The sequence below is a fragment of the Tachypleus tridentatus genome, chromosome 6 (assembly GCF_004210375.1).
Source record: "Tachypleus tridentatus isolate NWPU-2018 chromosome 6, ASM421037v1, whole genome shotgun sequence".
In the NCBI taxonomy this organism is placed as follows: domain Eukaryota; kingdom Metazoa; phylum Arthropoda; class Merostomata; order Xiphosura; family Limulidae; genus Tachypleus; species Tachypleus tridentatus.
In genome coordinates this window covers 150,034,169-150,047,611 of record NC_134830.1, presented here as the reverse complement: position 1 = coordinate 150,047,611, position 13,443 = coordinate 150,034,169, and the positions used below count along the sequence as shown (strand labels likewise).

The 13,443-nt window shown below is 30.9% G+C and overlaps 1 protein-coding gene across 2 annotated transcripts; it reads right to left on the bottom strand.

The window, feature by feature from the left end:
- Window positions 1–699: 699 nt before the first annotated feature.
- LOC143254016 (proteasome subunit beta type-2-like) lies at window positions 700–12,487 on the bottom strand. 2 transcript variants are annotated; one of them, XM_076508728.1, is made up of 5 exons: window positions 12,254–12,487; window positions 7,867–7,989; window positions 6,974–7,044; window positions 6,031–6,193; window positions 700–1,824 (listed from the first exon to the last, which is right to left on the bottom strand). In XM_076508728.1, the coding sequence occupies exons 1-5, from the start codon at window positions 12,342–12,344 to the stop codon at window positions 1,661–1,663; spliced, it is 612 nt and encodes a 203-aa protein (XP_076364843.1). In that variant the 5' UTR covers window positions 12,345–12,487; the 3' UTR covers window positions 700–1,660. The 2 variants fall into 2 exon arrangements, with proteins under 2 accessions (XP_076364843.1, XP_076364844.1); XM_076508729.1 differs by having other exon boundaries at window positions 7,867–8,044; window positions 12,254–12,432.
- Window positions 12,488–13,443: the final 956 nt, after the last annotated feature.

Below are 13,443 nucleotides of genomic sequence, written 5' to 3'. Positions count from 1 at the left end.
TCTCAAATAACACTATTTGCTTGTTTCAAGCTCATGTTCTTCCAGATTAATGTACCGGTAGAGTATATTCAAAATAATGTTTATTAAGTTTGCAGTAGTACCAGTTGTTCAATTTATGGTGCCACAAATATTTTAAAAAGTCATTGATTTAAATGTAAGCTACATTGATGACTGTACAAAGGGAAGTGCTGTTTTTCATAATTCTGGTCATCGAGACCTGATCTTTGTATATGATGCTTGTTGATCTATGATAATCACTGGCCGATAATTGTTAGTCCCTAATAATCACAGCAGAATGTTTTGAAATATTTTTCTTTAAAACTAGAACGATTTCATTGCTTCAAAGAAAACTATCACAGTATGTATGGTGCACAACAATGCAACATATAACATGGATATTATTGCAGTTGGAAAGTAAAATATGAAACCAACAGTTTTGTTACGCATTATGTATACGTTGGAATTCATATTCCCAATATCTTTTGTTCCAGTAAAATTAAATTTATAAAAACCTAACCGGATGATTTTTATTTATTAAAATTTTCTTTGGGTAAAGGAGACTTATCTCAAAATCATTTCACAACAATCCTTTTGTTACGAATTTTGAATAACGAATAAATAGAAATATTCATGTATTATACCATCTAGCAGCTCTATTAATGTACATTAAATATTGTTATTAATAACGAAGTGACTACATTGGTAGCTTATTCAGTTTATTTCTCAAACAATAAAGCACAGATACAATGAACACAACAGTAATTTGATTATATCAAAATTTGCTCCACAAATCATTTCAGCATACAGTTTTAAACTGGTGTTCATTTTCTATAGTCTAATACACATCACCCAACATAATTAAGATTTTCAACAACCTTAAACGTGAATAAAAATGTATAGTTTATAAAATAATACTTTAATATTACCTTCATTTCAATTTTTTTCTGTTATCAAAGTTCTAAAGCCTCAAAAATATTTCTATTTAAGAAATTAAAATATATCATAAGGATGAAAATTCTGGGAAATTTAAACTGCTCCAGCTGATAACGTATATTCAGTTATTGATACATATATGCATTCTTAATTTGATTTTAATACGTAAACAAACGAGAAACCAACATTTCTACAAAACAAGTCTGTTGATGAACAGTGCTTTTACACCTAATGAAGTGACACAAAACTTTAATGTTAAACTGACTTCACAACAACTTAAAATTGCTGATCAAAAACATTCATGAATATATATTTCTACTTGAGTTGTTTTTACTTAAAATTGTGTGTGAATAAATGTGTAAGTATGCCTTGTGGTTTAAGCTTTAGATCAAAATGTATGATTTACTCATGTGTAACATTTTACTGTAAAAAGATCCAAGTTTAATTGAGAGCACTGTAAAATGTGTAAGTAATACTCACAGTCTAGGTGTATTAAATGTTACGTATCTTATTACTTTTGTTAATATCCACAATGTGTCTTAAGAGAAATACATTATCCAGATAAGAATTTCATTTTAAATTCATCCAAAAGTAGTTTGGGACCTTAAAGTGATGAGACAGTAATATCAAGACCAAACTTTTGTAATTACTAATTATTTTATTCAATGAAAAGTTCAGATTACACACTGTTGATTGAGTAAATAACAACATGAATAATAACCATTACCTACGACAACTTAATATAACCTTTGGAGGAGATGTCTGGAAGGTTATGTACTCCATCTTTGTTCACTAATCGAACCTTAAAAGAAGGAAGGTTTACAATAAATCGTTTCTGGATTTCTAATCGACACTGTTCCAATAATGCTACAGCATCTTCTTCAGTCATGTCTGAAAGAGTATAAATTATTTACCTACCACAGTACTAACATCACATATTCCTTATGTAAATTAACAGTAATATAGATACAAAACACAGAACTTAAATTACTTTGAAATCACTGTTAACACAATAACCAAGTAATTACAACTATGAAATTAAACCAATTCTCAACTAGTCAGGAATTTTAAACCTTATAGAGATAACACCCTCTTACTTTAACGTTACTTGAACTTCTTTTGTTTTGAACATTTTCTCTGAAAGATAGAAATTCTTTCTGAACTCAACAGATCATTTCTTGAAGTTTAATACTCAAATCTGTACATTGAAGTTTAAACTAGAACAGAAAGATGTACTTATATTCAAGTGATTGCTGGACTGTTGATACCTTATGAAACTGATATAATGTGGTATAGTTAGTGTTATTACATCTCATATATTTAATGGTAGGACTAGAGGGCGTTAGCATCAGTTTTGACAGTGTATGATCCCTCTTCAGCTAAGACTTGTTTTTCTAACTAGGTGTTCAACCTTTGAAATGGGTTGGTTTCAGATGTGATGGGTGCAGTATTTAACAGGAAGCTTAATATCCTTGATGACAAGAAATCCACTTCAAACAAAAATGTATCTCAGAATGGCTGTTAAGGGTATTAACACTGTTACTGATAAGAAGAGAACAACATTTCGACCTTCATAGGAAAGAAAGAATTTGAATGTGACCGTTGACGGACATATTTTAGGGATGAGAGTATAAACGGGTATGGGATTGTAGGTGGCGTTGCTGGTGGATGTTAAGTTATTATTTGGTATAGGTATAAAGGTGTTCCTTTGTACTGGTTTAATTTTGGTTTTACTTGCAGTATAATTAGGGCTTCTTCGATTTTGCATTTGTTTATATTTGTTTTCCTACTTAATATCTGTGTGTTTTCTATGGTTATGTTGTGTTTATTTGACTTGCAGTGTTCAAAAACATGTGATGGTGTTTTTTCTGTGCTCTTTGAATCTGGTTTCCATTTTTCTACTTGTTTCTCCAATACAGATGTCGTGGCAGTTATCACATTGTATTTTATAAATAATGTTGGTGTTTACAAATAAATGGTCTAAGTATGAAATTTCCATGTCACCAGTTCTAGCCAACATTTTTATGACACAGATTGAATCTCAAGCGATCAATTCAGCCTTACACCCACCACTATACTGGTACAGGTATGTTGATGATACAACTGCTGGATTCACATCTACAGAACACACTTAGTTTTTCAATCATGTTAACTCAATACACCCCAACATTAAGTAAGTTCACCTGTGAACAGGAAAATACTAACCAAAGAGTATTTCTTAACCTCAAGGTCACTAGAACCGATACACAATTCAAGACAAAAATCCACAGAAAAATCACCCATACCGGATTGTACATTCCCTGGGACTCAGCACATGAAACAAAAGAAAAACTCAACATACTAAGAAACCAAATAAACACAGCCACAAATCTATGCTCACCTGATAAAATTAACAATGAAATCAACAAAAGAAAACAACACTTCATCAACAAATTTCCTCAAGAAACCTTGGAAAAAACTATACGCACACACCTAGACCAACAACAAACAAACAATAATAAATCCCAAGATACAACAAACTACAAAACCATATATTGTTGTACACTGTATGTTCCCGACATCAGCAAAAAAATAACCAACACTTGGAAAAAAACTTATAACAAAACAACATTCCAGTAAACACCAAATTTATTCAAAAACCAGGCACAAAACTAAGGTCTATACTATGTAAAAACTACACTGACAAACACAACAATATTTATAAAATACAATGCAACAACTGCCACAACTTCTATGTTGGAGAAACAAGTAGAAAAATGGAAACCAGATTCAAAGAACACAGAAAAAACACCATCACATGTTTTTGAACACTGCAAGTCAAATAAACACAACATAACCATAGAAAACACACAGATATTAAGTTGGAAAACAAATATAAACAAATACAAAATCAAAGAAGCCCTAATTATGCTGCAACTAAAACCAAAATTAAACCAATATAAAGGAACACCTTTATACCTATACTAAGTAATAACCTAACATCCACCAGCAACGCCCCCTACAATCCTGTACCCATTTACACATTCGTTCCTAAGACATGTATACAACAGTCACATTCAAATTCTCTCTTTCTTAACCTGAAGATGACCTATGAAGGTCAAAATGTTGTTCTCTCCTTATCAGTAACAGTGTTAATACCCAAAACAGCCGTTCTGAGATACACAAAGCTTAATGTATACATATATGTTTTTATGATTTAGTTTAACTTTGTGGACAGGGCAGCTTAGGTGAATTTGCCCTCTTCAATGTTGAGTAACTGAATTTTGTCTCATTACAGTGTGTTTTGTAGTTAAAATTAGACCTCCAATAGTTCAAGTGTTACTTTGAACAAACAACATCACTGAAAACAATCAAAGTGAACTAAACAACAGTACATCACATGAACAGTATGCAAGACATTATTATAAACAGAGAGATTTAATAGAAACAAAAGTTAAAAAATTCAATTCACTGGGGACAAAAAGGTGACAGTTCCAGTATATTCTTTCCATGGAATCATATTAAAAATACATACATACAAACATTTGAACTAGGAGACAGTTCCAGTATATTCTTTCCATGGAATCATATTAAAAATACATACATACAAACATTTGAACTAGGAGACAGTTCCAGTATATTCTTTCCATGGAATCATATTAAAAATACATACATACAAACATTTGGACTAAGAGACAGTTCCAGTATATTCTTTCCATGGAATCATATTAAAAATACATACAAACATTTGAACTAGGAGACAGTTCCAGTATATTCTTTCCATGGAATCATATTAAAAATACATACATACAAACATTTAGACTAGGTGACAGTTCCAGTATATTCTTTCCATGGAATCATATTAAAAATACATACATACAAACATTTGAACTAGGAGACAGTTCCAGTATATTCTTTCCATGGAATCATATTAAAAATGCATACAAACATTTGAACTAGGAGACAGTTCCAGTATATTCTTTCCATGGAATCATATTAAAAATACATACAAACATTTGGACTAGGAAACAGTTCCAGTACATTCTTTCCATGGAATCATATTAAAAATACATACAAACATTTGGACTAGGAAACAGTTCCAGTACATTCTTTCCATGGAATCATATTAAAAATACATACAAACATTTGGACTAGGAAACAGTTCCAGTATATTCTTTCCATGGAATCATATTAAAAATACATACAAACATTTGGACTAGGAAACAGTTCCAGTACATTCTTTCCATGGAATCATATTAAAAATACATACAAACATTTGAACTAGGAGACAGTTCCAGTATATTCTTTCCATGGAATCATATTAAAAATACATACAAACATTTGGACTAGGAAACAGTTCCAGTACATTCTTTCCATGGAATCATATTAAAAATACATACAAACATTTGGACTAGGAAACAGTTCCAGTACATTCTTTCCATGGAATCATATTAAAAATACATACAAACATTTGAACTAGGAGACAGTTCCAATATATTTTTTCCATGGAATCATATTAAAAATACATACATACAAACATTTGAACTAGGAGACAGTTCCAGTATATTCTTTCCATGGAATCATATTAAAAATACATACAAACATTTGGACTATGAGACGAATGGTATGGGAGAATAATTGTTTCAGTTTAATTTCTTAATAAAAGCTCCATAAAGATTTCTTACCAACTTCTTCCTATTGTAAATTCATTGATCAAAACCACTTATTCTTACTTCTATTACACACTATACTGTTTAATTACATTGGAACTATACTTCATTATTTTCTTGTAAAGTTGTTAGCTTCAAGCATATACTATTGTTCACAAGTTTTATAACCATACATAACTTGCAGAGGTTGTCATAAGCTTAAATTACTTGATTTACAACAGACTTTCACTACTATAAAGGTTCTATACAAGAAGAGTACACTATCATAATCAAAGCAACTGTCCACCTAGAGCACACACAGACTGCATAATAAGGAACAACTCTTGATTTAAACATATATTCCCCTTTATCAGAATTAATATTTTAGTACAGAAATTATCATCACTTCAGTAACACTACGTGCAGCCCTGTAAACGAAACGAGACATCTTCAATGAAACAAGAACTACCTGGTCTGTAGTAACGATCCAATATACTCAAGGTAAAGAATGATCCATAGCCATGGGCAGCATAGGGCACCTTAGCCATTGTGGCAAGATAATCCATGAAATACAACTCGGGTCCAGTATGCTTATCGTATCCAGCCAACAGAAGGTTTACCAGATAATGGGTCTAGAACCAAAAATGTTAACAATATAATTCAACACAACCTTTTGTTGTCACCATTAGACGTAGGAAAGATGTAAGTTTAATGTATCTCCAATAAGTCATTTCTCACAAAATATGAAGTACATGTTTATAAAGTATTGTAAATTATACTGTCAGAGACTGATTTAAAAACATTGTATAAATTGGTGTTAGAGTATCTGATGCTTTTCTATATGTGCTGATAATTCATGTTCATTTAATGTTATTTTTCTCATGTCAATAAACAGATCTGAGAAATCCAATTTTATATCCTTACTTACACACAATCAACAAATCATCATCTGTGTTTCACATTTCAGGGCAAATTTTACCAAAATTACACATTTTCATAATTACAAATGATGGTTTACTACAAAGGAATGTATTACAGTGTCATTACTTACAAAAATATCAACAATATGTAATCTTACTTTTTTATGCAAACGATAATTATAAAATAGTTTCATAAGTCTTAAACAGGTTTCATCTCTATCATTAAATGAAGGTATCCTTGGGCCCAGAAAATAGTCCATCTTATCATGAGGCAAACAAATAACACCATATAAACACTAAAAGAAACACACTAATTCTATGAATATTTTCTTCACAATGTTTCCAACACGGACGTGTTTCAGTTCCTAATACTGAATGTATAAAGTACACTAAACAATTCTCAATTATGAAGGGTAGATATAAAAGCTTTAGGATTAGATATATAGTTTATGTACATGGGAAAGAATGGAACAAAACAGTTGACTATCTTACCCTACTGCGAAGGTATTCCGCAAGGTTCCTCCTGGTGAAATTAGCTGCTCCGCTAGGTGAAAGTTCATACCCTGAAATATCAAATATTGGTTTAAAGTGTATATATATACACAACTTATTTCTTGTCTCCAAGGTTAATTTTTTGTTAATGGAAGAAGGTAGAAACTCCAATTTTATAAGTTTATTCCACAATCACTAATCCAAACTCTTAACATCCTTTATAATTATCAACACAAAAGTATCACCAGCTATTTAAAAACATGATATTAAAATCAAATTGTAAGAATCTCAAACTAATATTTTTATTAGATGCTTTGAAACCTTACCTTCTATGAATGAAACTCAAATTCAACAAATAAAAATAATTAATATTAATGTTGCTCTGTCACACAAACCATTGTTTTAACTACAGAGTGTTTGGAAAGTCACTGTGCAGTTTTGTATGTTAATAAATATATTAGAGATCACTGTAAATTAACAAAACCTGTAAACTTCAAACTTTCCACCAGAAATTCTTATCAAAACATCTCCTACACATTTATATATATTACTTTCCGAACACCCTGTATTAGAGATCACTGTAAGTTAACAAAACCTGTAAACTTCAAACTTTCCACCAGAAATTCTTATCAAAACATATCCTGAAATTTCAATAACAAAATTTTCTACAACTTAGTATTTCAGTTCTCTCCATTATTAACTGAATTGCTAGTTGGTAATTTCTTTAATTGTTCAACACTCTAGCATTCTGTATTATTGTTTATATTTTTTTATACTCTTCTTTGATGTTACTTCAATTTTTATTAGTTATATTCAGTAATAGTTATCTCCCATACAAGTCTAATACCTACTGGAACAAATTACAACTGTCAATTTTAAACCGTCATACAAACCATTCCTCATTTTGTAGAGTTGAATATTTTTTTCTATGAACTCTGCAAACTGCACAGTATCTCCAGCTTCTCCGCTAGCTGCCATAACAAGTTGGTCACTCAGCTTGTACATCTTGTCTTGGGCTAAAAGTAACAGAAATAACTAGCTGGTCACTCAGCTTGTACATCTTGTCTTGGGCTAAAAGTAACAGAAGTTACTTGTATTTACAGACTAAACTTTTGTATCATGTCCTAAGAATGTATCACACCAGCAGATGAGAAAAATACATGTTGGTTTATCAACATCACCAACAAACCAGCCAATGAAAACTAGATATAAATATAACATCTGGCTGTCTAACAACAACAAACTCTCTTACAAATTTTATTCATAGCAACACTAATTACTCCAGTGGAAACTTTACAATTTGTATATATCTTAAGTTTTCAAACTTGCATTAATGAATTCTTACACAAAAAATCAATATTTCAAAATGTACATATCCATATGAGTAATGGCCAATTGATGTACTCTTCTGGTAATTAAAGTAATTTTGGGATAAAAGAGGACAAGAGAAGCTAACTTCAGAACAAATGCTACTAAACAAACTCCTTGGTTCACTTTCTTTACCTTTCGTTAAGATGTCACTAGAATTACCCTCAAAAAGTACTTGAAAAACTATTGTTCCCATTCATAGATACAGAAATGACCCAAGCCACTAGAAATTAATTTAACTTGTAACAGTTATAAACATTTTACATACAAGTACAGTGTTATCAGCGTTCCTGTATGTAGTACGTTATCAGCGTTCCTGTATGTAGTACAGTGTTATCAGTGTTCCTGTATGTAGCACAGTGTTATCAGTGTTCCTGTATGTAGCACAGTGTTATCAGTGTTCCTGTATGTAGCACAGTGTTATCAGTGTTCCTGTATGTAGCACAGTGTTATCAGTGTTCCTGTATGTAGCACAGTGTTATCAGTGTTCCTGTATGTAGCACAGTGTTATCAGTGTTCCTGTATGTAGCACAGTGTTATCAGTGTTCCTGTATGTAGTACAGTGTTATCAGTGTTCCTGTATGTAGTACAGTGTTATCAGTGTTCCTGTATGTAGCAGTGTTATCAGTGTTCCTGTATGTAGCACAGTGTTATCAGTGTTCCTGTATGTAGCACAGTGTTATCAGTGTTCCTGTATGTAGCACAGTGTTATTATTGTTCCTGTATGTAGCACAGTGTTATTATTGTTCCTGTATGTAGTACAGTGTTATTATTGTTCCTGTATGTAGTACAGTGTTATTATTGTTCCTGTATGTAGTACAATGTTATTATTGTTCCTGTATGTAGTACAATGTTATTATTGTTCCTGTATGTAGTACAATGTTATTATTGTTCCTGTATGTAGTACAGTGTTATCAGTGTTCCTGTATGTAGTACAGTGTTATCAGTGTTCCTGTATGTAGTACAGTGTTATTATTGTTCCTGTATGTAGTACAATGTTATTATTGTTCCTGTATGTAGTACAATGTTATTATTGTTCCTGTATGTAGTACAATGTTATTATTGTTCCTGTATGTAGTAGTTCTATATTGTAGCATGGCTTTCAGTTTTTACTTTTGTGAAACTCAAGCTTCATTGTGGTATTTGAGTCAGATTAAAACGTAATCATTTTCTGCTTGTATTAATAACTGTGTGTTAAAACCCATAGCTTAAACTGTTTATGTTTTGCCTTTTAGATGTAAACAAGACTAAAAAATAGACATTTTACAAATGAAAGAAGCAACTGGTAAATTTATGGTTTTATGTATTTTGACATGTTTCTAGTTCATCAAAATATACCTCTATTTCCAGAACTTTCAAATGTTTGATACTGTTAGCTAAACCCAAGATGACATGGTAAAAAAAAACAACCCTTCATGCACTGTAAGATTGATAATTATGTCTATAAAAGTGTATCAACCCAAAATTAAGATTTATTGTAACAGGAAGACATTCAACTAAATAGCTTACGTCCTTTAATTCTTAAAATTATGTGATGTGTCAGTTAAGATCTTACAATTACCTTTTACGGTTCTCAGGTAAACCAGGCACTTTTATTTAACATTTCTGAACACATTTTACAAATTACATTGTTTTATATCGAGTCCCAAGGTTACTTAGGACTGTCAGAGCAACGTAGATACTGATGCATCACTGTGACTCTCAAACCAATTCACCTGATGACACCCACTTCTAAGTCTTTATCCCTAATCAACACCACCCAGTGTCAATTCTTAGACTAATGTTGTATCAACAAATAGAGGAATTGGCCATCCCTCATAACGCCCCCTACAGCTGAGAGGACAAGCACGATTGGAGATTTGAACCCTTGATCCATAGCTTGTGAGCCAAACACCCTAACCATCAAGCCCTATCAGGTTTTAAATTACTAATATGCATGATTGAAACAAATCAACATTTTTAATTTATTCAGAACTACATCTGTCTTGCAGAGTTCTTCATCTAGAAAACACTGCTTAACACTTTTGATTAGATAATTTTACATCACCCCTCTGAGAATATTACACTATACATACTTTATTAAGGAAACGAGTCATTTTTAAAATTTCTCTAGTCTTATAATTTATGAAGTTAACTTGTGACTTAATGTTTAAATTGTTCATGAGGTATTCATATTTTAAATGCAAGTTAAGTACTACTAAATTCATGGCCAGAAACTGACACCTGAAGGATCACTGCTTATGTGCCTTATGCTCTGAAATTACCTTAATATTCTATTTATAAACAAATAACAATCACAGTGAAATTTACCTAGGTTCTTGAAACTTTCACCATCTGCATAACTTGCATACAGCAATGTATTTCTTTTTCTAAACTAATATCCTAATATAACATTACAACTTAAATCTTCACTCAATTCACTGCATAGTTTTCATGTTTTGTCAGTTCTACTTCTGATACTAAATTCTAGAATGATTAACCATCAAATGAAGCTCTAAACCTTACCCCATCAGCTCAAAAGAGAATTCCAACACCTCTAAATTTACCACTATTTAATGTTGTTCATAGGTGTTCACAACTAACACTAAACATAAGACATTTTTTAAAATATTACCTATTCATAATTACAATAATATTACTAATTAAGCTTATAGATAATATTTTCAAATGGTACAACCATTTTAATTATCCTCTCTTCAACATATTACATTAAGGACTAGAATAGCAAGGGGTAAAACGTATTACTAGTGTTGTAAGATGGAATGTACTAACTACATTTTAGGACTATTACTAAACATTAAATATGAACATTTCGGTTCTCAGGTTTTTCATCATTCGTAAGTTCAAGGTGATTCATGTAGTTCTTCTAGTAATGAGAAATAAATGTCTTACCAATATGAATATAGCAACACTTCACTGTCTGTTACAATAAAGTACAAAGCATGGAACACAAAATGGCCCATAATTTTTAAATAAATATATTATTTTGAACAATCATAAATTGTTTGTTGTAAAACACAGTCTCATACAACAATCTCACTGTATTCTATTTACAATAGGTATCAAAAACCTAATTTTTAGCCTAATTAGCCCCCAGACTTACAACTGAGTCACCGAGAGGCAAAACAGAATGTGATTTAACTTCCAAATTTTTGTTTTTTCATTAGATTTATTTGTGTATTTTAATAAGTTACTAGTGCCAGTAGTAGTTTTCTATTGTAATTACTTTTATGACACACAAAGTGGTTCATAATCTGTGAACTTAAGGAATTCAATGACTTTCAGACTTTTTGTGACAGACTGATGGGCCAATTCTAACAAGATGTAAATCACAGAATACCAAAAACTACTCTGTTACACAAACAATAAAATCATCTCACACCAACAGGTGATGCACACTCAAATAAACTTGCTTATAGTAATTTCTTATGTTTGGCAAATACAATGCACTAACCTTTGACCAATGACATAGTAATAAATAAATCAATAATGAATTACTCCAGTAATTATTTTAACTAGTAATACATTATAATAACTCTAAAATAAAATTGTCTAGTCTTATTTAAAACTTAAATTACAAACGACATGCCTAATCTACAAACTGAAATTTTTAAGATATAGGCCTCATGTTACCTTGCAAAACAGCCAAAATTCAAGTAGTCATAATCAACTCCCGTACGTTTTGTTTCTTTATTGGAAAAAAAAGAGAGATCTAAGGTCCTAGTTATTTTGTTCTATTTGTTCCTGTGAGTAAAAGTTGGACAGTTAATTATATTTACATTGACTGTAAATAACAAGTCTTGTCTGTGACATTGACAATGTGAGTTACGCTGTTATACCATTACATAAAAATAAGTATAGATATAATTAAATAAACAAAAACTAGCTACAACTTTACAGGTTGTAACTTACCATTCTGTACAACAACTATGCCCGATGCGTTTGTTGTATCGGCCGCTACAATAACAAAATCTTGACAAGCTATTCCAATTAAATATTCCATTTTTACTTATATTAAAACGAGCGTACCGTATAAGTTAAAAGCTGTACCTAAGCCTAAATCGTTAGAATGACTTGCACCTAGACATAGAGTAGAACAAGTTAACACTCCCGACCACAACACAGATAAAAGCCATCTATACAAATCCAATAAAAAGGTTTAGAAGCAAAATAATATAATATTCATTCCATACCACACACAAAAACTAAGAGTTATTTTTTCTTTTGAAAATAAAGCAATCACAATAATAATAAATATCAACAAAAAAGTTGTTCTACAACAAGAAAATATTAAAATTAAGATTTTTTTAATATTTAAAAAGAAATTGATAATATGTATTTGCATTATACCTCGTATTGAAATATTTTTAACTGTACATACATTTACAGTGTATGTAATATGTCTTGTATTTAGAGAATTTTGGTGTAAAGTTCCTCAAGAACTATTTGAGCTTTTAGAATTTTATTATTGATTCTCCGAAATTTCAGTAAAAACATGTAATGACGAATATCACATGGTATTACAATATATTTGCACAAAATACACTCATAAGATATTTTGAACGAAAGTAGAGAAGAATGAATAATATTATGTGAACCACTGCAAACAAAATATTTCGACGAATACCAAAGCACATACTTCAGCACAACTGAAATACGATGAATACAGCAGTGAGCTAGACGCTATTTATACTGTCAAACTGCGTAAATAATAATTGTTTTTGGGTGTGAACTAGATTAATTTGATGAAGCATAATTTTTGTATATTTTTATTTTTTTCGTGGCTCAGAGCGAAGTCTAACTGCTTAAAATGCGAAATCATCGGGTTTCGATACCTTCAGAAGACACAGCACAAATAGCCTATTGTGTAACTTTGAGCTTGACATCAACCAAACAATAATCCGTCTTAGTAACAATTATAATTTAAATTAAGATAGCACATATGTATCACTTTATATTTGCATAATTAAATATCGTCTGATATATATTTGTCTGAATCTCTAAATTATTCAAATCCTTTTGTAAAACAACAAATCCGCCCCAAATCCAACTACAAAAAACAAAAACAACTTTAATGTCATCAGTAAACTTGACCTATTTAT